The sequence below is a fragment of the Talpa occidentalis genome, unplaced genomic scaffold (assembly GCF_014898055.3).
Source record: "Talpa occidentalis isolate TD23 unplaced genomic scaffold, MPIMG_talOcc4v2.1 talOcc4.15, whole genome shotgun sequence".
Lineage (NCBI taxonomy): Eukaryota > Metazoa > Chordata > Mammalia > Eulipotyphla > Talpidae > Talpa > Talpa occidentalis.
This window is the reverse complement of record NW_023601543.1, coordinates 27,492,960-27,516,961: the sequence shown is the minus strand read 5'-3', so window position 1 is coordinate 27,516,961 and position 24,002 is coordinate 27,492,960. Positions and strand designations below refer to the sequence as shown.

At 41.4% G+C, this 24,002-nt stretch overlaps 1 protein-coding gene across 1 annotated transcript in view; it reads right to left on the bottom strand.

Moving 5' to 3' along the window:
• The window catches only part of GUCY2F (guanylate cyclase 2F, retinal), a 98,761-nt gene that overhangs the window by 26,391 nt on the left and 48,368 nt on the right, over positions 1–24,002 (bottom strand). Inside the window, exons 8-11 of the mRNA XM_037512086.1 lie at positions 21,387–21,476; positions 10,814–10,990; positions 8,521–8,677; positions 2,925–3,074 (exon numbers count right to left, since the gene is read on the bottom strand). Of these exons, the coding sequence (XP_037367983.1) occupies positions 2,925–3,074; positions 8,521–8,677; positions 10,814–10,990; positions 21,387–21,476 (574 nt within the window). The remainder of the gene's footprint in view (positions 1–2,924; positions 3,075–8,520; positions 8,678–10,813; positions 10,991–21,386; positions 21,477–24,002) is intronic.

Sequence of the window (24,002 nt, the reverse complement as noted above, 5' to 3'; positions counted from 1 at the left end):
TCTGGCCTGTACCCCAGTTCTTCTATGCATAAATAAATAAAAATAAATCTTTAAAAAAAAAAAGAGAGAGGTCACAAACAGGTCATCTCGTTTGCTTTCTCCTAAGGTAGCCGAAAGTAAACTGTCTCTGAACACAGCCTGCATTCATCACATGCGCTATTGGTATCATTCAGGCATAGCTTCCTCCTGTGTCCTTCAGGTTTTTTATGTGGCCAATCTGATATCAATTCAAACATTATACCTCCAATTGACTGCCTCTCTTTACACACCCTCCAAATCATCTAAGCCTTCCCATCACCACAGTAAGCCCACTTAGTGTCCACTGAAGGCCCACTCCCAGCCCAGGTGGAGGCTCTGGGGCCTGCCTGGCCACTAAGGAAAGAAAATCCAAGAACTCCAGTAAATAGTTCAGGGTCTCATCCAGAGCCTGCTGGCTGCTGGACCTTGAACTCCATTTTCAGTGGAACATTTACTGTGTGTCAGACTGAGCTAAGCACTTTGCATACGTGATTTTTCTTGATTCTCACTACAAACAGATAAGGCTGGAACTCTTATTTTCATTTTACAGAACAGAAAATTGAAGCACAGCCACATGGCTAGTAAGTCACAATCTACTATTACATTGCCCAGCTTCCCAATGCCTCAGACCTCATCTGAGAGTTGCTAGACTCCCTATTCACATCGAACCTCCTTTAGTGACCAGAGGTCAAACTGACCTTTTTACAAAGGGAGAGGACTTCCTAAGTAGTCAGAGAAAATAGCCTTCAATATCCCCAGCAACCCACGTTAGGCCTCAAATTGATCTTTCAGTTTCCAGCCTAAACTTCCCCAAACCATTCCTAAAACATGTATCTGGCATGACACTTTCTCACTTAAAAACCTTACCTGGTTTCTCATTACCCACAGGATAAGATCCAGCCCCTAACTATCTTCCTTGTTCGTTCCTTAGCTAGTCTACTGCACACACCCTCAACTCTAAACTTCCTCATCATGAATCAAACCTCACTTGCCCCACCCCTGCATGGGCTGTAGCACCCTAAAAGTGAGGGAGTGTGGGGAGTGACCATAGATCGTGGTCAGGACTGAGGAACTCCACAAGCGAGGGAGTGTGGGGAGTGACCTACCTCCATAGGGGATACAGGACAGATTGGGCCTTTTATGTCCAGTGGGGAATCTGGGCTTGTTTAAACAGGTGATGGGGAACTAAGAATTTGGGGTTTAATGAGGTTTGATTTTGCACTTTTTTAAAAAAAAAAGATTTATTTATTTATTTGTACAAGCACTGCGTACAGTCAGAAGCACAGGAGGGTGAGAGAATTCACCAGAGCCAGAGCTGGGAGCAGAACAGGCAGAATGATGAAATACACTGCTGAGGGGAGCAGCGGGTGCGGCAGGAGAGGTCTGCTGCGCCATGTGGGACCCTCGGTGGTGGCCAGGGATCAAACCGGCGCTGCAGAGGCTGCAGGCAGCTTCGTAGCCCAGCGCTCAACTGGTGCGCTACCAGGGGAGGCCCAAGATTTTGCACTTTTTAAGTCTTTATTTTGAATAAATGTGGACTTCAAGAAAAGTTGTAATAATTGCCTGTGTACCCTTCACTCAGCTTCCCTTAATGTTAGCAACTTACATACCCATAGCACAAATACAATTAACGTTGGTGTGGTACTACTACAAATCTAGAGACTTTATTTGAATTTCATGCATTTCTCCCTAAAGTTCTTTTTCTAGTCCATAATCCAGTTCCAGATCCCATATTCCATTTAATTGTCGTGTCTCAGTCTCCCCCAACCCACCGTGGTTCTTTATTCTTTCCCTGTCTTAAATGACTTTGACTTTTGACTTTTCTCATTATTTTTTTTTTAATTTTTAAAAATTTATTCATTTATACAAGAACTGGGGTATAGTCCAGATGTGCGGGAGGGTGAGAGGATTCACCAGAGACAGAGTGGGGAACAGAACAGGCAGACTGACTAAATACACTGCTGAGGGGAGCAGTGGGCGCGACAGGAGAGGTCTGCCTCGCCATGTGGGACCCTTGCTGGCCAGCCGGGATCCAACCAGCGCTGCAGAGGCTGCGGACAGCTCCACAGCGCTGCGCTCAACAGCCTGCACTACCAGGGGATGCCCTTGACTTTTCTCATTATATGTAGAACTGTTTTATATTTTCTTTGGGAGTTCCATCTTTGCTCCTCAATATGTGCACATGTTCCTTTCACCCTCCACCAAACCATCCATGCCAATACTCCCTCTGGCCTCAGATGGGGCAAAGAGAAGACTTTTATATTTTTTGATGCAGACTGGCCAGTTACTTTGCACAGCACCTCTCAGTTGGGTGTGGATGTGCCTTGATCACTTGGTTGAGACGGTGTCTGCCGGGTCCTCCGCTAGTAAACTTAATGTATTTCCATTTGTAATTAGTAAGTATCTAGAGGGTCCATAACTTTAGGCTATGCAAATATCCTAAACTTTTGCCCACTGACTTTACCATGCATTGATGGATGTTGCCTGATAGCCCAACATTTTGATGGGAGATGTGGATGAAAACCAGTCACAGGGAAAGAATGAGAGGACTTTGACATCCAAGCACATCACAGAGAGTGCTGGAATACTTGGCAGGGAGTATCTTAAAGGAATAGAGGGGGGCTGCTTAAAAAAAGAAAAAAGGATGGACATAGGTACTATAGTCCTTGGCTTATGTCACAGTTTGGAAAAGGACCAGCTTCTTGGGTGGGGGGGGATTTCTTCCAAATGCTTAAAGCTGTCAGACTCCAAATTTTACCTGCACACAACATGGGCTGCTCGCAGACTAGCCATGTTAGCACAAACATAACTGTGTTCACTCTTCTGGCAAATCATGACAGTCTGGCTTGGCCTGGTGGTCTGGGTGATAGTGGGTCCCCAACGCCCTTTTCTCACCTCCTGCTTACCTTCAGCAGGCAGATCCATCATGCAGAATGGGGTGCCGCGGACCATCACTTCTTGCATGATGATGGCAAAACTATAGACGTCTCCTGCAAAAGAGCCTAACCTGTTGCCCCTCGGGGCTCTCAACAGTTCAGGGGCGGTCCACAGCAACTCTGAAAGGAAAGCATTGTGTAATGAATGTGGGGTGGATTAACTGACAGCGTTTGCAATGCCCTTGAGCGCTCCAAGGGTGCTGTTTCATTGACTGCTTTATATTTTTATTAGACAGACTGGCATGTGAGTGCCCCCCCAACCCCGCCGGGGTTTGAGTCTATGAATCTAAGGAATTACTCGCAGAGAAAGTAGTATACTCTCCCCAGGACCACAAAGGCAGACACAGCGGAGGTGTGGGGAAGGGCAAAGAAGCTCTAAGTAGAAAAACTATCTGGCGCTAGCTTTCTTGCTCTCTTGAGCCTGCAAGTAGCAGTTGGCAGGCATCCAGGGAGAGGCGAGCGCACTGCTGGACTGGTTGCCATGGATTTGCTGTTTGCTGAGATCTATATGTGTCTAGTAATTTGATTGTGCCGGGGCTCAGAGATTCACAAGTTGCTTTCTCCAGGTCTTCTCTAAGAGGTTTAGAGGATCCCAGGCCTCTTCTCTTCCTTGCAGAGCAAAAGGATGCGGCAATTCCTCCTACTCAGTTCTGCAAATATTTATTGAGGGTCTACTATGTACCAGGCACTGTGCTAGGTGCAGGAGTGGCTCTGGAGATGAATTAGACGTTGCTTTGGCTTTGCAGTTTACAGACCAGTGGGTAAGACAGATATATGTACCCCTAACTGCAATCCAAGAGAAGTTGTGATGAGGGCCACTACACAGTACAGGGGAGTGAATCCAGTAAAAGCCAAAATTGAACCCCCACTGCATGCTCTCGTGCATGTCAAGCCCCACTAGGAAAAGACATATATTATCTCTGCGTTAGAGAATTAGGGCGGAGACTCAGAATTTGGTGGGGGGGGGGTGAGAACACCTTAAGCAATACACAAATAAATATTAACAATATAGATAAAGTAGTCAAAAGTTGGAGGGAGTATCTCACATTGCGACATCTGAAAATGCCATTTCTGTAGGCCAAAAATGGTTGAATACTGGCAATTCCATAAGGTGCACAGCAATTAAAAAAAAAAAAACTGAGCTGCTCACGTTAATCCAGGAAGACTTCCTGGAAAAGCTAAATCTCAAAGAAGCTCGTTAAGAAGGTCAAGGATGCAGTTTCCTAGAGCCCAGAGGGTAAGGGCTTTGCAGGGGGAAAGAGCAGTACATGCAAAAGAACAAGAGGTAGAAAGGAGCAAATTGCAAATGGGGGTGGTGGTAAGCAGATTAGCTGGGCTGAAGAGAAGGGCTCTGTTAAGGAATAATGAGAAATGAGAAATGGGGTTGAGGAAGTGGGGGAGGGGGGTGGCTGGAAGAATGAGGGCAGAAGGTGAGAGGCCCTGAGAGCTTTGCAAATGAAGGCATTTGGAGTGAATACAAAAGGCAGTAGGGGTGCTGGAGCTGGAGAGGGATTTGATGAAAGCCGTGTTCGGGAAGATTAATCTGGCAACCTGCACAAGCTGGATTGAAGAAGGAGTGAGGCTGGAGTCAGGGAGACCAGCTAGGAAATTATTACAGTAAGGGCCAGAAGTGAGGTGCAAGGGGCCTGAAGGGGTGGGGGGGGGGCAGCTGTAGTACAGATAGGGATCCAGGCACATGGGAAGGCTACAATGAGGAGGTGGCAGGATTGGTGACAGGCTCTCAGTGAGCTTCATGCGAAAGGGACATAGTTGGAGTAAACAGGTCGCTACCCAGATAGGGAGGCTGCAGAAGGGAGTTAGGATGGGGTGACAGGAGGAAAGCGCTGGCGAACATTTCACCATGTTGAATGTGGGCTGTGGGGAAGGGAGCCCCGGGGACCTGCTCCTATGCAGCAGGAAGGAAGGTAGGAAGATGAAAAGTCAGTGATTATTTTGCTTTGTTAGTAAAACCCAGGAAAGAGAAACTCACCCTGGAAATTCTTATTTGAGCCAAGCCTGATCAAAATGATGAAAGAGGGAATTCTAGCTTCACCCCCATCGTGGACTCTTCTCTCTTTGTCCTCCACGTGTCCCCGACCTTTGTCCCCCACCTCCACCCCATGAAAGTCTCTGATATACTCACTGTGGTGGATTTGCCCTTAAGTCTCCTTGCCAAGAAAGAAGTAGTAATACACATAAACTGAGAAGACGAAATGAGACTTTAGTTAAAGGACTACCTTTCTGACAGTGGGATTTCAGACATGTTTTGGGGTGGGGGGTGGGGGTGGGGGTGGGGGGGAGCTGAGGAAGGGGGCGTGAGGGGGCAGGAAAATTGTTGCTGCTTATTCCAGTCATCCTCTCCGTGTGCACATTTAAAAGCACATGAAGGAAAAGGAGGACAAAACTCTCTGGTAAAAAGGTGGGTGATTAAATACAATCATTACTAAATAGTATTTTTAGACAGCACTTACATGTATGTTGTTAATGGCTAAAATGAGGTTTTATCTGCACTATACTTATATAATTGAGAGTGGACAGTAATGAATACACTTACAACACACCCCTATTTCCCCATTCCCACTCCAGAGCCAAGTAAGAGCCACTACCTACTATTACACTTAAACTCTCAGGAAAACTGAAAAAATCACTTTGGCTTGTTTTGTATCTTCTGGAGTCAGTACTAAATCCGAGTCTTGCTGTAGTGATAAAATCAGCCTCAGAGTCAGTGTGGCATAGTATCAAACAACACAGAGCCGGAGGTCAAGACACCTACATGCAATATCCCAGCTGGTTACTAATTAGCTCATCGTTATGAACCTCATTTTCCCCATCTGTAAAATGGAAGTTGAGTCAGATGATCCCCAAGAACTTTCCCATTATAACATTCTAGTTAGCTGTCAGCTAAGGTGAGGAACAGCAAGTTTCCTTATTTCATCCATTCATTGGTTCAACCAACATTTATTCTGCTAGGTACTGTAAAAGGCACTGAAGGAGGCAAAACCTGCTTCTCACTTTCACAGAACTTGTAGTTTGGATAAGGAGAGAACTGCCAATCTTCAACCAATTAAATGTGTAATACAAAGTATGGTCTTCCAATGAAGTTAAAAGCCTTAAACAATCATAGAGGGGAACGTAGGTGAGCTTAGGGGGCCATGGAAAGTCTCTTGAATCACTGCTATTTATGTTAAGCCATGAAGAAGGAGTAGAATTTAGCTGGTTCAGGTTAGTATAACACAGCAAGAAGGGATCCTAAACATTGTGCGCAGCAAGTGTGAAGGTCTGGAAGAAGAGATGGCTGATATCAAAAACAAGAAAACCAGCCCAAAATGGAGTCACTTATGCCAAGTCCCACATCACCAAACTGAGACTCAACTTCGGTACATTCAGTTCTCTCAGGAATGGAGTCTTAAATCAATGACTCAGGAATCACCTGATCAGCACCAGTTAGATAACTTGCCACCCCTTAAAAGAAAGTAACAAATCACCCCCTTTTTGCCTACTATATCTTCCTTGTTGCTGTTTTCCTTCTGGCTATAAAAGTACTTCCTTTTGTACAACACCTTGGAGCGCCGTTCTATCTGCTAGATAGGATGCTACCTGATTCTAATCGATTTTTGCTCAAATGAACTTAAAAAATTAATATGCCTGTTAACACTGGCATAAATACACAACTGGAAGGCATTTGGGACTGCTGGAGCACTGAGACCAGGGGCAAGTGGTCAAGCATGAGAGGTTGGCAAGGCCCAGACTGAGCACTACTTGTAAGCCATGTAAAGGAATTTGAACTTCATCCTAAGAGCGATAGGACACCACTCAGTAAGTTTGGACACAACTGTTACGCAATCAGATTTGCAGTTCAGAAAACTCCCTCCAGCTGCTGTGTATATGAAGAAGCGATGGCGCATCCAGACTGCCACTGCAATTTGAGGAGTGAAATAAAATGGGATGAGGGAGAGACAGAAACAGACAGACAAACACCCCCCCACACACACACACACTGCAGTTATCCTCTCCTTGCTCAAAAGGCCAAAGTTTCTTAAGTTTGAAAGTTGCCAACCTATGAATTAAATGGAACTCTGGGAAGCGGGCATTGTCTTTTATCTCTGTAGCTGACTCACTTTGACCGGAAACACACTTGCTCGTCAGTCACTCTGCAGCTATTGTCCCAACACCTTATAGTGCCTAACACCAGGCTCAACTACTGTAAGCTTTCAAAATAGAATAAGTCAAATAATAACCATATGACTAAGTCAGCAACAGGAACATATGTGGGGGTGAGTAGAAGAGCAATATCACATGTGTGTTATTTTTTTATTGTGATTACCAGAAACTTCAAGTCCTCCAAAGCATGAATGGACAGAGAAAGAGAAAACTCTTATTATTGTTTTTAATTTGGCAGTGCATAGGGACAAGCAAGTCTTCAGAAGACCTGAATCGAAATTCCAGAACTGGTGTTAAGTAGCTGCATGATTTGGGCAAATGTTGAGCCTCAGTTATCTCATCTGTAAAAGGAGAGAGTAGAACTAGATGACTCCCTAGGGCATATAATATTCCACAAGTTTTGTAAAGAGCAAAGATGATGCCACTGATGAGTGAACCGTGTCTCTCTATGCATGTGTCTCTGAGTCTTTCATTCCTTGTTTCTCCTCTGTAGTCAAGTCAGCCACTTTAAAACTTATAATGCCAATGATCCCTTTAAGACCATATGTTGGAATATTTTGTCTCTCCCTCAGTTTGCATTTTTCAGATGCCTCTGTATGCTTTGGTTGCTACCTCTCTTCTTTACTTTTGCAATACTGACTGAAACTTTTTATGCTTAAGTTTCCTATAAGTATTTAGCCCTATATGTTCCCTCTCCCTCTTTTTCTTTCTCTTTGTTGCTTCCTCTCTTCCATCAGCTCATTCCTTCCTAGTTCTCCTTTACCCACTCCCACTCCCCATCTCAGATTCCTCCTATTTCTTTGATCTGTTATGACCCCTACAGGCATTGTTTGGTGCTGCCATTGGTGCACTAGGCAGAAGACAAAAACACAAAATGGATGTTAGTTATAGGCATGCCTACTTATTTACTAGAAGACTATAGTTCTGTCTGAAGCCATCCCACACAACCCATAGAGCATTTACATGCTGAAGGCCCCCTCCTTGCTCCTTTCTCTCACACAGAGACCATGTGGGTAGGCTCTAGTGTCATCCCATTCCAGAATGGGCTTTGTGGGGGTCCAGCTACCAAATTACCTTCCATTCAATCTGACAAGTATTTATTGAGCACCTACTGTGTGCCTAGCGCTCAGCAAGTTCCTCTAGGGACTCCTGGGGTCTCCAAACAATATAGCCTAATCCTGCCACAGCAGGAACTCAACATTATTGCACTGGCTTTGTTCTGAAGGCTAGGCTGTGCCGAGATTACAGCCCCAGACTTCATTCAACTCCTTTGGCTTGGAAATGAGGCTGGATTTTCAACAAAAGTAGGGAGTTGAATCAGCCTGAGGCTTTAATTCTAGGCATATTCTCATTGAAATTTTGGAGTTACCTTGTATACATCAGAAGGGTACAATTCATTGCTTACCTTCCGCAGAAGGTTCCTCTTGGGAGATTCTTAGCATTTCCAAGATGTCATGAAAGCCATAATCTGTCACTTTTAGTACAAAACGCCCATCTACCACACAGTTCCTAGACTTCAGCCTCCCATGAGCAAACTCTCTGTGGTGCAAGTACTTCATGCCCTGCAGATGATACAAACAGGATTTAGGTAGCAACTTATTATTTTGTGCTTTCAGAGCCACTTTCTGAGATTGTTAATGCATGAGCTATTATGATCCAGAATTCAGCTTTTCTCTCTTATATACAGGCAAATCAAAACTTTGTCAACAGAATCATTTCCACATCCCCTCTAGCTCTAAAATGTTATGCCCCGATGAAGAATACTATCTTGTGTGTAAAGAGAATTTTGTTATTGGAAAATTTATTAAAATTGTAAACACAGAATGGACCCATGCATATGTAATTGCCAAGTATTTGAAGATTCTGAGTTTTCTCAAGAAAGATCTAGCACAATTCTTATCCATAATGGGCAGAAATAGAAACTGGTACAGCCTTTTCAGTGGGCACTTTGGCAATGGCTATCAAAATTGAAAGTATGCAGGCCCTGTGATCTAGAAATTCTACTCCTCCTCCAAAGAAACGTTTGCACATGTGCACAAGGAGACATATACAATAATGTTCATTGCAGCCCTGTTTTATAACATTATGCAATTGAAATACAATAAATATCTATCAAGATGGAATAATACGAAGTGCAGTTCATTCAAAATGGAATATTTTGCAGCAGTTAATATTTTGCATCAAGTGGCTCCATCACTAAGCCATAAAGTAAAGAAAGAGTAAGTTGCAAGACTATGTCACAGTATGTATTTTTGAAATCAAAATCTATAATGTATGTAAATATATATGAAATGAACTGCAAAGCTAATCACTCAGTTGCTAGCAGTGGTTGATTTTGGGGGAAGAAATGAAAGACGATTGAGTCAATTTCAGTATTTTCCCCATATACTTATATAATTTGATTTTTTAATTGGATGATTCATTTTTATAATTAAAAATGGGCAATACAAAAGAATGTAAAACACTACTGATCTCTGCAGTTTGCTTGGCAAGCTTATATGCATTCAATGTGATTTACCTGGATTCTATCAGATGGGTTTAATCATTCACATATAAATACATCCATATGCTATTCTAGTCATCTCAGAACTGTTTATGCTTAGCCCTTTTAAGTATTTGCCTCTATTTTGCAGCCTGACACCCTTTTGTATCTGTATGTTTTACATCTAAGCCCTTGGAAAGTTTGCAGTCTCCAGTACTTTCAGAGTCTACAATAGGCGAGATTTCTCCCAGGTGGGTCTAATGTTTGGGTTCCATTCCTCATGGACCTTGGAGGACAGTCATTTATAGGTTTCTTCCATAACTCATGGGACCCAACTTAAAGGAGAATAGAAAGAGTACTAGAATAGGAATCAGGAGATTTGGATTCTATTATGAGCTCTGCTACTTAATAATTGACTGATAAACATTTGTTGAACACCTACCATGTGTCACAGACTCTATATGACATAGTGTACCTCATTTAACTTCTCTAAGTCTCTATAAAAGGATGTTAATCACACTTATTTTATGGAGACTTAGAATGAGATAATGTCTATAGAATAATTTGTAAAATGTTAGGTCACAAGACAAAGGTAGGTCAAGACTGACCAATATGCAGTAAGCTCAGTTATCCAAATCAGCCTCTCTAAAAGTATACATAGACACAATTTGCGTATCATTCCAGGGAGTTCATGGACTCCTCTGTAGTCCATCCAGGAACCCATGTAAGAACCCCTTGGCTGTGAATAGGCTTTTGCCTCCGATAGAACCAGTGGCCTTTTGGATTTCTAGTCATGCTGAGTTACACACTGACATTTGTGGTACACAAAAACCCATCACCTAGTTCAAGGCTGAGCTATATTTTAGAAAGTGAAAACCAGGAGATTGGACTAAGTAAATATGGGTATGAGCACTTTCCCACATCTAGAAAGGATACAATGGGATACAATCAAGGGTTATCTAAAGCAGAGTGCTCGATGGCATCAGGAAAAATATGTGGCCCTCAATTTGGTGGGGAGAAGTGAGAGAAGTAAATCCCTTCTATATTTTACCTTTAACAGATACTGACAAAATAATTGAGAAGGGGTGAGGGCAGACCCTGGAAAGAAAGGTAGAGGAGACATCATCACAATGATCTCGGGAAAATAAAACATCCCCAAACATTTAATTTCTAATCTATAGGAAACACACAAGATCTCCGCAGTCTTCCCATTAACCTTGATGAGATCCAGCAGGAGTGATGATTTAAACATCCAGTCCAGCTTCACATCCTGATTTGTCAGTATGTCTTCTAGGCTCCTTCTAGAACAGAATTCTGTCACAATGGCAAATATCCCCGAATCATAAAAGAAACCCAATAAAGGGTTGACATTCTCATGACGCAGGTCCTTCATCTGGAAATGGAAAGAGATGGGAGAGTCATGGCTGTCCTGTCTCATTTGGGAACCAGGATTTAGGGCACATACTCTTCTCCATACCTTTCCATGATTGGTAGCTGTGGTTGGCAGCATTTTGGCCCCATATTCTCCAAACCCCTAGGGTTACTCCTATAATTGTGTCATTATACAGCAAAAGAGAGATGATCAGAGTAGGCTTAATCTAATCACACAGGCCCTTAAAAACAGAAAGGAGGTAAGAGGAAGAGGAATCAACCCTCCATTGTTGGCTTTGAAGATGAAGGAAAGGGACTATAAACCAAGGACTGAACACAACCTCTAGAAGTTGGCAATGGCACTCAGCTGACAGCCCCTAAGGAAATGTGGATTTCAGTCCTGCAACAGGATAGAGCTAAATTCTGTTGACAATCTGATTAAGCCTGGAAGTCGTTTCCCTCACACTCCAGATAAGAGACCAGCACAACTGATACCTTGACTTCAACCTTGTGTGAGGCTAAGCAGAAGGCACAGCTGAGCCCACTTAGACTTCTCATCTACAGAACTGTGAGATAAAAAGTAGGTGTTCTTTTAAACCTAAGTTTGTGCCAATTTGTCTTGGTGGTGATGGAAAACAAATGCATTGTTTGGGGAGATTTCAGAGAGGGATCTCTCTCACCATATTGTAAATGAATGCTGAAGCTGGGACCTTCTTCCTAATCCTTGGGGAATTTTTGGAGTGGAGCTCAGTGACCTAGGAGGACTAGCAATAGTTAATGCAGGAAAAGGTGAAATAGCTTGTCTTTCTGTGAATGTTTATCCACCCAGCATCTATTATGTACATATCAGGTCAAACCCCTATACACTTTGTTTCAGAAGAAACATCTCGAATCTTGACATTTAACCTATGCAGTCATTCATTTTTCCACAAATGTGAGAAGCATTTAGTGTGTGCACACAATGCCCAAGGCACTGGATAGCATGCTAGAGACACAGAGAAAGAAAATGATATTTCTGTCCTCAAAGGACTCACATTCAAAGGAGTGATAGACAAGGAAACTGACAACTGTATTTCACCATGAAATGTGTTCTGATGGAAGAGGGTAGGAAATGCTGGGGGAGCTGAGATGGTGAGTATCTAAGTCACCCTGGGTCACTTAAGAGTGTATCCCTGAGGAGGTAATATATGGACTGTCATGAAGGCAAGTGAGAATTGACCAGGTGAAGATGACATGGTGAGGGAAGGGGGCGGAAAGTGAGGACATATTATGTTGAAGAAACTGCAAAAGGTTTAGGGTAGGGCCTCCCCGGTGGCGCAGCGGTTGAGCGCTGGGTTGCGAAGCTGCCCGCGGCCTCTGTGGCGCCGGTTCGATCCCCGGCTGCTCCCCGGCCACCAGAGGAGGGTCCCACATGGCGCGCAGACCTCTCCTGCCGCCCGCTGCTCCCCTCAGCAGTGTACTTCGGTCCTTCTGCCTGCTCTGCTCCCCGCTCTGGCTCTGGTGAATTCTCTCACCCTCCCGCGCTTCTGACTGTACCCAGTGCATGTATAAACAAAACAAACAAATATAATAAATAAATAAATAAAAACATGCCTCTATAAAAAAAAAAAAAAAAGGTTTAGGGTAGCCAGAACAGAGTATAAGGGAAAGATTATTAGATACTTAGCTAGAGAGATAGAGAGGAGCCATAGCCTGTGCAAATTTGAGAATCCTGCAGTGGAATTTGAAATGTCTACTATGGGTACTCAATAATTGTTACTTATTATTACTTTCTAATGGAGGATGAGAAAGACAGGAGCCCTATGATAACTTTCAGATTTCTATTTGTATTCCTGGGTGGATGGTGGTATTACACATCAATATAGAGAATTAGGGATGATATTGGTGGTGTCCAGCAGCTCTGAATAATGGTTGATAGCTCACAGGTCCTCCATTTTTGAGAAAATTGTCCTAGAGTCCAAGCCAAAGAGGAGCCACCTTGATAGGTTAGCTCCCACACACAGGCTTCAGCCAATAATTGACTAACTGAGGATGGTACAAAATTCCAAATCCTTAGTCTGAAGGTGGAACTCATGACACGACTTGTGCTCCAGCATTTCTCCCAGGAGATCATAATGAAGCTAGTTTCTAGCTGAGATCACTATTTGCTGAACTTTTACTTTTGCCCTATCCAGCTTCCATCACTCCCTTTCTCTTGAGAGCATTCTGTCAATGAGTAATTTGAACAAGAATCTCTATCCCAGGCTTAGCTTTAAGCCTTGGCAAACAGTCACAAATAATAGATGGGAAAGCAAATTTTGGTGGTGGGGAAGACTGATTAATTCAGTTTGGGACATATTAAGAATCATCGCCTGTGGGACATCAAGGTGGAACCATTCCAAAGACAGTTGGATATTCAGGGTTTGGAGCTGAGGAAATAAGCCTGATATGGACAAATAGATTTGGGAATTGTAATCATGTAAATGATAGATTAAATTAATGGGAGTGAATGAGATAACCCAAAGAGGGCATATACAATAAAAAGAGAATAGAGAAATATCAACGTTTAAAGCAATAGGAATCTATTTCAAGATATTTAAGCAGAGGAGTGACAAGACCAGAATCAATTTAGAAAGGACCACTCTGACTGCAATGTGAAGAAAAGATCTGAGATTGGTAAAAAAAAGATTTGAGATATGGATAGAGTAGTTAAAATACAATTGCCAGAGGTTACCAGGGGTTGGTGGGGAAGGAGGTTTAAAAGATGGGGAAATGAAGACCAGCCTGCCCAAAGATTTTAAAATGAGGCCAGAGAAGTGGAGAAAAGCCTATTGAGAACAAAATTATGAATACCACAGAAAGAATTTCAGGAAAGTGAGGTAAATCCCAGAAACAATCTCAGAAAATGTGATCAATAACTCAGAGGTCAGATAAGATGAATTCAAAGAATTACCTGCTGAATTTTACCATTAAGAAGTTGTTAAACCTCTGTATGCAAACAAGTGCAACAATCTGGATGAGATGGACAGATTCTTAAGCTAATAAACAGTGGCACCTGGGTATCTGGGAGGTGGCCCATCCATGTATGGGCCAAACCACAAAATGAAAACAATTTAGAAATGAAAAAAAAAAAAAGCAATTGTTAATTCCCCAAACTTACCCTACGGATATGTTTACATGGATATACAAAGATAAATATATGTATGTTTAGAGTTGTAGCAGTGTGCATGAATAGGAATGGGCAGATCTCAGATATATTTTGGAATTATAAATCACATGACTTGTGAATAAGGGAAAGAATAAAATCAAGGATTATTCAATTTTGAGCATTAAGAGTATGGTGGGTCATTTATTGATATGGGGTACACTGACTTTGAAAATGAGCCTACATCTCCAACAGCTTGATCCAAGTTGAGATAAATTATTCCTGATGGGAATGCTAGATACTGAGCACCAAAGCTGCCTTCTAAGCATAATAGCCAGGCACCCATGATAATTCTCCTAGTCTGAAACAACCTGAACCAGCTAAGGCAGGCATGGAAATTCAGCCTACACATAGAAACATGGCCACTTTCTTCTAAGTGTTCATTGCATTGTACTGTCTCTTATGGACCAAGTAGCCAAAACTGCTGGGCTCTAAAAATCTGTTGGAAAATAACAGAGTGGCCATATAGAGACTGCTAACCATTCAACATAAACTAGTCATTTGCCTTTGCTTATTGGGAAAACAAGTAGTCCACATTTTCCAGTCTCTGTTGTAGCTAAGTGTAGTCATATAACTGAATTCAGCAATGGAATGTAATAGAAAATGGTATGTATCATTTTTTAGGTTAAAGATTTTACAAGGTTACAGTCTCATTTCTACAGATGAATTTAAATGGTGACAAGGGCCTAGAAATGGCAAAGCCATAAGATGTCCATAGCCTCAGCCCCTGAATCACCATATTTGAAGACAGTCACCTGCCAACCAATAATACCTAACTTGTACCATTATTTTGGTGAGAATTAAATTTCTATTATGTTTGAGACATTAATTTGGGAGGAGGTAAGGTCTATTTGTTATACCATCTAGTATTATACTAGTAACCCTAATGGAAACGGTTCAGGTCTAGATTTTTCCCTAGATCTTATAGTCATGTGTCCTCAGCTCCAAATTTTAGAGAATATCCCATGTAGGATTCAGGTAGATAACTACACGCAGTCATGTCTTACTGATATTCTGGGCAAACCCAGGAAGTAGAAAATGGAACACAGGCTTTAGCAAGATGGCCATCTGAACATGTATAGGATAAACTTGTACTTTACCCTTTCTATAATATCTCCCTCACTGGTTGTGATCAACTGTTCAAGAGTTGAATGTGTCCTGTCTCCCAAGTTTTTGATTACTTCAATATCTGACATGAAACCTTTAAGCATACAACTACCAGAGACACCTGCTCCTGATTCAAGCATTGGCTTAAAGTAATCTTTAGGAGGCCTTCATCCTCTTGAAAATGTTCCTGGGACATTCCATCAGGAGAATTATCCCCACTTGCACAACAGATATAAAACCATCTTAGTGGTGGGTATGGATCCTTATGGAAATATAGTTCTCCACGTCAATGCCTGTCCCTAACTATATAGCCATTGCTTCCTACTTTGACAATAAGATTTTTTACTTCCATGGACTAAATGGTTACTCATATCTCTTCCTTATATTTAATTTTGTTTTCTTTTCTTTTAGATTTCAACACTTCCTATTCTTCTATCAATATATTCACTCTCTATGACCCAAAGGCTAATGGTCACATAGAACATATTAACCAGGTACTAATGGAAGATTTGTGATATTGTATTTACCACCAGTAGTACTTCATCAATTTAGCAAACATGTATTGAGTACCTTCCTATATGTTTGGAACTGACTAAGCTACGTGTTGATGACAAGTGTTGAAAAAAATATTATATGGTCTCTGACCTCTTATTTTAAGCAAATAATCACATAAATAAATACAAACTTGAATCTCTGATAAGTCCTATTAAGTAGAGATACACAGCATGAGTATATATAATTGGGGCTTTGAACATTCAGAGAGGCTGGGGAAGGGTTCCTGGGAAGTGACTGTTGAGCTGGGCGTTAAAAGATAAAGCTAAAATAGATCCTGCATTTACAACAACATAGACGGACCTAGAGGGAATTATGCTTAGTGAAATAATCCAGCCATTGAAAGACAACTACCATATGATTTCTTTCTTTTTCTACAACCCTTTAAAAATGTAAACACACAAACACACACTCTTAGCTCCCAGGCTGTAGACCATGGGACAGATTTGACCTATAGGCCAGAGTCTGCTGACCCCCATTCTATATCATGAAATAATCATTCAATATTCAGGAAACTGAATCTGTAATTTAAAATCTTCACACAAAGGAAAAAGCAATAGGAATCTATTTCAAGATATTTAAGCAGAGGAGTGACAAGACCAGAGTCAATTTAGAAAGGACCACTCTGACTGCAATGTGAAGAAAAGATCTGAGATTGGTAAAAAAAAGATTTGAGATATGGGTAGAGTAGTTAAAATACAATTGCCAGAGGTTACCAGGGGTTAGTGGGAAGGGAGGTATGAATAGGTGGAACACAGAAAATTTTTAGGACATTGAAATTGTTCTGTATGTTACTGTAATGATGCATATGTCTTTATACATTTGTGAAAACCCATAGAATATACAACACCAAGAGTCAACCCTATCTTTTTAAAAAAAGATTTATTTTTATTTATTTATGCCTACAAGAACTGGGTATAGGCCAGAGTAGCAGGGGCGGGAGGATTCACCAGAGACCAAGTAGGGAGCAGAACAGGTGGATCTACTGAAATACACTGCTGAGGGGAGCAGCAGGCAAGACAGGAAAGGTCTGCTTGCACCATTTGCAGGTGAGCTCCCTGGCTGGGGATCAAACTCAGGCTGTAGCAGCAATAGCATGATAGTCCTGAGACTTAACCCCTACACCACCAGCAAGGCCCAAGAGTCAACCCTATCTAATGTAAACTATAGACTTTGGCTAACAATAATGTGTCAGTGTATGTTTATAAGTTGTAGCAAATATGAAACCTTGTTAGGAATGTTGATAATGGGGAAAGCTGGGGGATGGTGGGGGGAGTAGAAGGTATATGGCAACTCTCTAATTTTTGCTCAATTTGCTAGGACCCTAAAACTGCATTTAAAAATTCGTTTTTAAAAACAATTGCAGTATTACAATTGGGAGATGATAGTGGCTTAGACCAGGATGGTAATAATAAAAATAGAGAAAGAGAAGGATTTTTGAATATTAAGGAAAATGAAGTATTGAAGTATGGGTGTAGAAAGTGAATTAACCAGTGACATATACTGGACTTAAAGGACAGTATTAAGGGACATTTTAGGATGAGAAACACAAATTTATAGTAGAAACAATATACTTTAATACAGGACTTTCTACTACAACACTTGGCTGTTGAAGTGTTTGAGGTTTGCTTAGAAAGTCCAACCATAAAGACAGAAATAAGAATGTGTTCAAATATTCAGTTACGGAGACTAAGATGGACAAGAGAAAAATAAAAGAAGGACTTTGGGTTAGAGAAAGAAGAGATCAATAGTCTAAAAGAACTGATGTAGTAAATAGAGGGACCATTGGAAAAAAGGGAGGCAATAGTGACAGTAAGATGTCTGAATCTATGATCTGGAGGTGAAGCATTTTCAGTTGCAAGTACTGATTATGACCAAACCCAACTTATAATGGTCACAGTGGCTGTACCAGTGCAATGGAAGAGAAGATGATTAGATATAATTCAAGAAGATACTAAGTAGTCAAGGTATTGGATGTCTGTATGGACATCAATGACACCAACATAATTTTGGAGCAGAGGTTTTGGAGTTGAGAGGAAGACCATGAGCCAGATCCCAAAATGTTCAATAAATCAGGAGTTGACGCGATGAATAGATGACAGTACAGGTGGGAGAGACGATAAAACAGCAAAGTGACATTGGCTTCAAAAACATGTGTGTGTCAACACTAATGATAAAGGACTGATCACAAAAATCTGCAAAGAGCTGATGAGACTCAGCAACAACAAAGAAATAATCCAGTCAAAAAATGGGCAGAAGAGCTAAAAAAAAACTTCTCTGAAGAGGAAATGCAAATGGCCAACAGACATATGAAAAAATGTTCAACATCACTTGTAATCAGGGAAATGCAAATCAAAACTACCATGAGATACCATCTTACACCAGTGAGAATGGCACATACTAAAAAAACTAGCAACAACAAATGTTGGCGAGGGTGTGGTGAAAAAGGAACTCTTCTGCACTGTTGGTGGGAGTGCAAACTGGTCCAACCACTATGGAGAGCTGTGTGGAGATTTCTGGACCTACTAAACATAGAGCTTCCATATGATCCAGCAATTCCACTCCTAGGTATTTACCCAAAGGACACAGAAACATCAATTCCAAAGAACACCTGCACCCCTATGATTATAGCAGCACTGTTTACAATAGCTAAGCTTTGGAAACAACCCAAATGCCCAAAAATAGATGACTGGATCAAGAAGATGTGGTACATATATACCATGGAATATTACTCAGCATTCAAAAAAGATAAACACATGCAATTTGCAGCAACATGAATGGCACTGGAAGGGATCATGCTCAGCGAAAAAAGCCAGAAAGAAAAAGAAAAATACCAGATGGTCTCACTCATAGCAGGAATCTAGAAAACTTAAATAAGGGACCAGGAAAATGAATAACTATAAGAAAGTGAAAATCAAAATCAACAAAAAACTATGAACCAGAGACACTTTTTGGGGTGAGGGGCGGGAGGGGAGGGATGGGGTCAGAATGGGGGGTTGCAATTGTATGGGGGAATATAAAAATAAAATTTATTATTTAAAAAAAAAACATGTGTGTGTGTGTGTGTGTGTGAGTGTAACAAAGAGTAGGGGATCATTTTTTCTAAAGCATCATCAAGCAAGGGATACAATTCCACCGCTATCTCATCCTGACGTACAAGGACATAATAACAGCCACAACTGGAGAAGAAATGGCTATGGGGAAGGTGGACTCTCTGATAGAGAATCTAGGTTCACTCAGAACTTTTTTTTAAATTTATTTATATATGCATACAAGAGCTGGGGCACAGGCCAGAGATGCAGTGGGTGAGAGAATCCACCAGAGACAGAGTGGGGAACAGAACAGGCAGCTGAACCGAAATACACTGCTGAGGGCAGCAGCGGGCAGGTCAGTTGAGGTCTGCCTCGCCATGTGGGTTGCTCCCTGGCCGGCCGGGGATTGAACTTGTGCTGCAGAGGTTGCGGATTGCTTCATAGTGCGGTGATTAATCCCCTGCACCACCAGGGAGGCCCTCACTCAGAACTTTTATTTTCCCACAAACTATGCACTGTTTCGCAGCAATTATTGTTTTTCCTTCTTCATATGAGAGAGAGAGAGAGAGAGAGAGAGAGAGAGAGAGAGAGAGAGAAAGAAAATCTCACAGAACTAAGCATTGCCTATGAATAATTTCAGGATATTGACACTATCTCTCTGCAAATTACATATTAATTACAATGGGGAAAAATAGTAATTCTACAGTGGAAAAATCTAGTAGACACCAAATAAACCAAGTAACAGAAGTCACCAATAATGGGACCATCGGCATTGTATACCTCCTGATAAAGTGCACTGAAAAGGGCACAGCATCACTCCTGCGGTATTCTGGCTGAAATTTAATAACCTAATCTAACCATGAGGCACATCATACAAACCCATATTGTGGGACCATCCACAAAATAACTGACCTGAAATCTTTAAAAAATATATCAAGGTGAAGAAAAATAAAGACTGAGAATCTGTTCCAGATTAAAGGCAACTAAAGAGCCATGACAACCTGGATTGGAAAATGATCTGGGGAAAAATTATCTACAGTATATTATGATTATTGATAAAATTCAAATATGAACAGTAGTTTAGAAAATTCTGTATTGATATTAAATTTTATCACTTTGATAATCATGTTATAGTTATGTACAAGAATGTTTTTGTTTTTAGGAAATATACACCGGGTACGGGTATTTGCAGGTAAATGTGTATGATATCGATACCTTACTCTTGAATGATTAGGGAAAATATAAATTTATAACTACAGAATAGAAAGCAGCTAGGCAAAATAAAATAATTGCTGAATCTAGGTAGGTTCCACTGGATTTTCTTGAATTATTCTTGCAGTTTTTTCATATGTTTAAAATTACATATAAATTGAAAGTTCCCCCCACCCCCCAAAAGATATCATGGACATGCTTTACCTTGGGTTAATACCTAATTTCTTATTTCCATATGTCTAGTTTATTAGCACCCCCAGGTTTGACCTTCCTTGGCTCCATGCTTTGGATCTAGCTCTCTGTTTAAGTATCCTCGATTGTCAAGCCAGTGTAGAATTAGCTATTCCAGCTCTGACTTTGGGTTCATCTCTCATTATTTTCTCTTCTAGATTCATCTCTCATTATTTTCCCTTCAGCTCCAGGTACCAATACCACATATAAGGGAAATATCCAATAGTAACGTATCATTCTGACCCCTGGAGCACATCTGGTCCCCCATGGGTTGCATCTCTTCTAGTTCCCAGCTTTCTTGGTTCTCACTTGTACAGTGCTCCGGGTGTAGCGGGTGCTCATACGGACCTCTTGGATTGATTTGAACTTGCCTGATTCATAAATGCGGACAGATCTATCACTACTTCTAAAATTCCCACTCTTGAGAGTCTAAAGGAACCAAAGACAGTCTCCACAAATCTTTTATGGAGTCAAAGTTGAAGAAGGAGCCACGATTTTAAATGGTTTAGGAGGAATCATCATCTCTGCATTATGGGCAAGTTGTTTCCTCAAATAAACCATCCAAGGAATCTTCAGATGTAATTGGTGGGATAGAGGAAATCGCTGGGTTTTTTTAATATAAAAAAATTTACCAGTAACTTTTCCAGGTCTGGAAACTGGAGGCTTTGAATGACTATGGAATATGTACTTAGTAATAAACATAATAGCTACCATTTTACAAAGAAGCTATTGCTGTATGTCAGGAAATGTGCAAGATACTTTCTATTTATTATTTCTTTTAATGCTCACCCCAAACCTAGAAGGAGACATTAACATACTCCTTTTACAAATAAGGAGAGTAAGGCTTAGGGAGTGTAGGTGATTAACCCAAGTTAATACAGCTCTTAAGTGGTAGTGCTGTTCAGTGAATCCTTCATGTCTCTTTGACTTCCGAGTCCATACATTTGTATTACATCATATGCTCATATCAAGTCAGTTTCAACCCTGAAGTTTCCCTGCCTTAATTTGTTAAGAGGTCTTCCTAAACAGCAAGCATTAGTAATTTGGGGGAAAGGATTGGTTTTGATGGAAATATATATATGAACAAGGGTTTCTCATACCATTTTAAACATATCACTTGTACTTGATCTGATGGACTTAATGTCTCCAAAATCTCCAGAGGGGAACTTTTTCAGCCACACCCAATCACCCTAGAAAGAAAAGATAAAGAATGATAATGAGTCCTTTTGCCGACAGCTTTAGCACAATGTGCCTTCCACAAGAAGGGCTTATCATCAGACCCAAAAGGCATTGCTCCTCCTCTCTCACCCTGCACCCCATGGACATTCTGTATTTTGAGCTATTGATAAAAATGAGGTCATACAGAGAAATTAAAAATTCCAATTAACTATAGACCAGGAAACAATCAGAGGTATGCAAACCCCAAAAGAGGAATGATAACCACTCTCTACAATGACTCCCTTAAGTAACTGCAGAAAGTGCAAGTCATTTCCCTGGTTCATAGCTAAGTGATGTAGCACCAGGTTCCCTGTTATTAATGGTGATGGCTGGTACTTGCAATTCTCACTGCCTTTAGGGGTCTGTGGCGGGAAATGTAGCACAGCAAATGTTTCCTGCATTTACCTTGATCCATTTTTCTCTCACGGGCCAGGCCATTTAGGGGGCCTCTTTTGCTTTAATCATAAGCCTATTGGCTTAAATGTAGATTAAACATTTTTTATTTGGATGCACAAATGTACTACCATAGTAATATGAGTAATCTAGTCTCTTTTAGAAGTGCATTTCTACTTTTAAAGTACAAAACAGCACTTTCTAAGGCTGCTGTCAAGTCAAAAACAACAATTATTTTATTGTCTTGACTTTAACACTGGTGCTTGATAGATAATTTTCTTCTACGTGCATAGCCTCCAGGATTCATCAGTCATTAAGCCCTATTTAGTTTCTGTCCAACCCAAATTTAAAAAAAAAGCTATATAAATATAGATTCCTTGTTCTCAGTAATAATAATAATGCCTTACATTTGCACAGCGCTCTCTACTCTTCAAAGTGCTTTCACATCTATTACCTATAGCCTGGAGATTCCATTTCAGACTGCACCAATTTGTCATCAAGTAGGGATAATAAAGCAGAAGAAAGCTCTGTGCAAATTCCAAGAATAAGAGAGTGTAACCACTCTCTTATTAAGGAATATATCCAGCTGTGACACTGCATCTGGAGACCTGCTGGAGGCAAAGGCTAATAATTGGAGCTGCAGGCATCTGAGTTACTCGCCTATACTTTGTGTTAAACGGTATCTTCTAGCCAAGGAGCTCAACACACTTTACCTAGGGAATGGCTCTCAGATGCTTTCACCAGTTGGCTCAATGCCCACAAAGTTCAGAAAGAGAGTCCAGGATCAGTGCCTGCCTACAACAGAAGGATCAAAGCATCAAAGGCAGCCTTCCTGATCTCTTGCCCAGCAAATCTCCAAGTGTGGCCCTGGACCAGCTACATCACGGTGACCTGGGAAATGGTTAGAAAAGCCACTTTTCAGGTCCCACCCCACATTTACTGAATCAAAGAACTTAGGAGGTCCTGACGTGAGCTTGAAATTTTAGCCTTCAGAGGACTTTGCCCTTTAGAGGGATTAAAGGCCAAGGCTTAAACTTGTAAGAATGAAACTCTGAGTGGGTATTTACAAAATGAGTCAATGCGTGAACATATGGGTGGGCAATAAAGGCGGCCCCGAGCTTTTGCAACTATGTTACTCAGCGTATGGTCCCTGCTAGCCACCATGGCGCCTTCATGCTGTTTAGAAAAGGGTTCTTTCCCTCAAGAGAAAACAATAATTCTGTGGGAATATTATTTTATAGCCTATGGCTACCTGGTGACAATAGGCAGCAGCTCTGGCTGTAGACAAACACACCTCTATCATATTATCATTTATGCACCCCCAGACACCAGCGGACACATCCCAACAGAAGCATAGATACACTGCACACCACCAAGCCCTGCCTGTCAGGTGAGGCCTTTGTTAGGTTTGAAGTCAGGTTGTAGGTATGAGGGTGAAAGGTAAAATTGGGCCTCCAAGAATATTAGGCAGGAGAAAGGAGTAACCTTTAGAAGCTCCTGAAACATAGTCAAGATAGTGCTTGGCCAAATGCGTATACGTATACCAGTGACTTTGTAAATGCACAGTTGGGTGTACAGGTATAAATGTGGAGATGAGAAGCTCCCCTCCCCCCACCCCCATTCCAGGACTGGACCTGGAGACCAGAATCTATTGTCCCACACCTGCGCCACCCTCATATACATCAGTATGTGTGTACAGTGTGAGTATGCAGTGGTGCCCTTGTGCAGTGCACAGCCTGAACATCTGTACCGACAGCTCTGCTTATACCCGGTACATGTGCTACCTTCTTCCCGGAGTCAGCCCTATTATAGACATTGGTTAGCTTTCTCTCTGCCTTGTTAACTTTTCTAGGTAGTTAAGCAGAGCTTTTCCCCACCAAATCACCAAATTTGAGAGCTGGAAATGGCCTTAGGTATCCCCCATTCAATCCTTACATATTTCAATAAAGAAGCTGAAGCCTGAAGAGATTAAGTGACTTGCCCCAGATCAGAAACCTAGGTAGTATCAGAACAAACGTCTTCTGTCTCTTGCTTTGTTGCTCTTTCCTCTCGTGGGGGTTCTTCAGATTGGGGCATTTGTGTGTTTGTTTTAAATTTTAAATAAT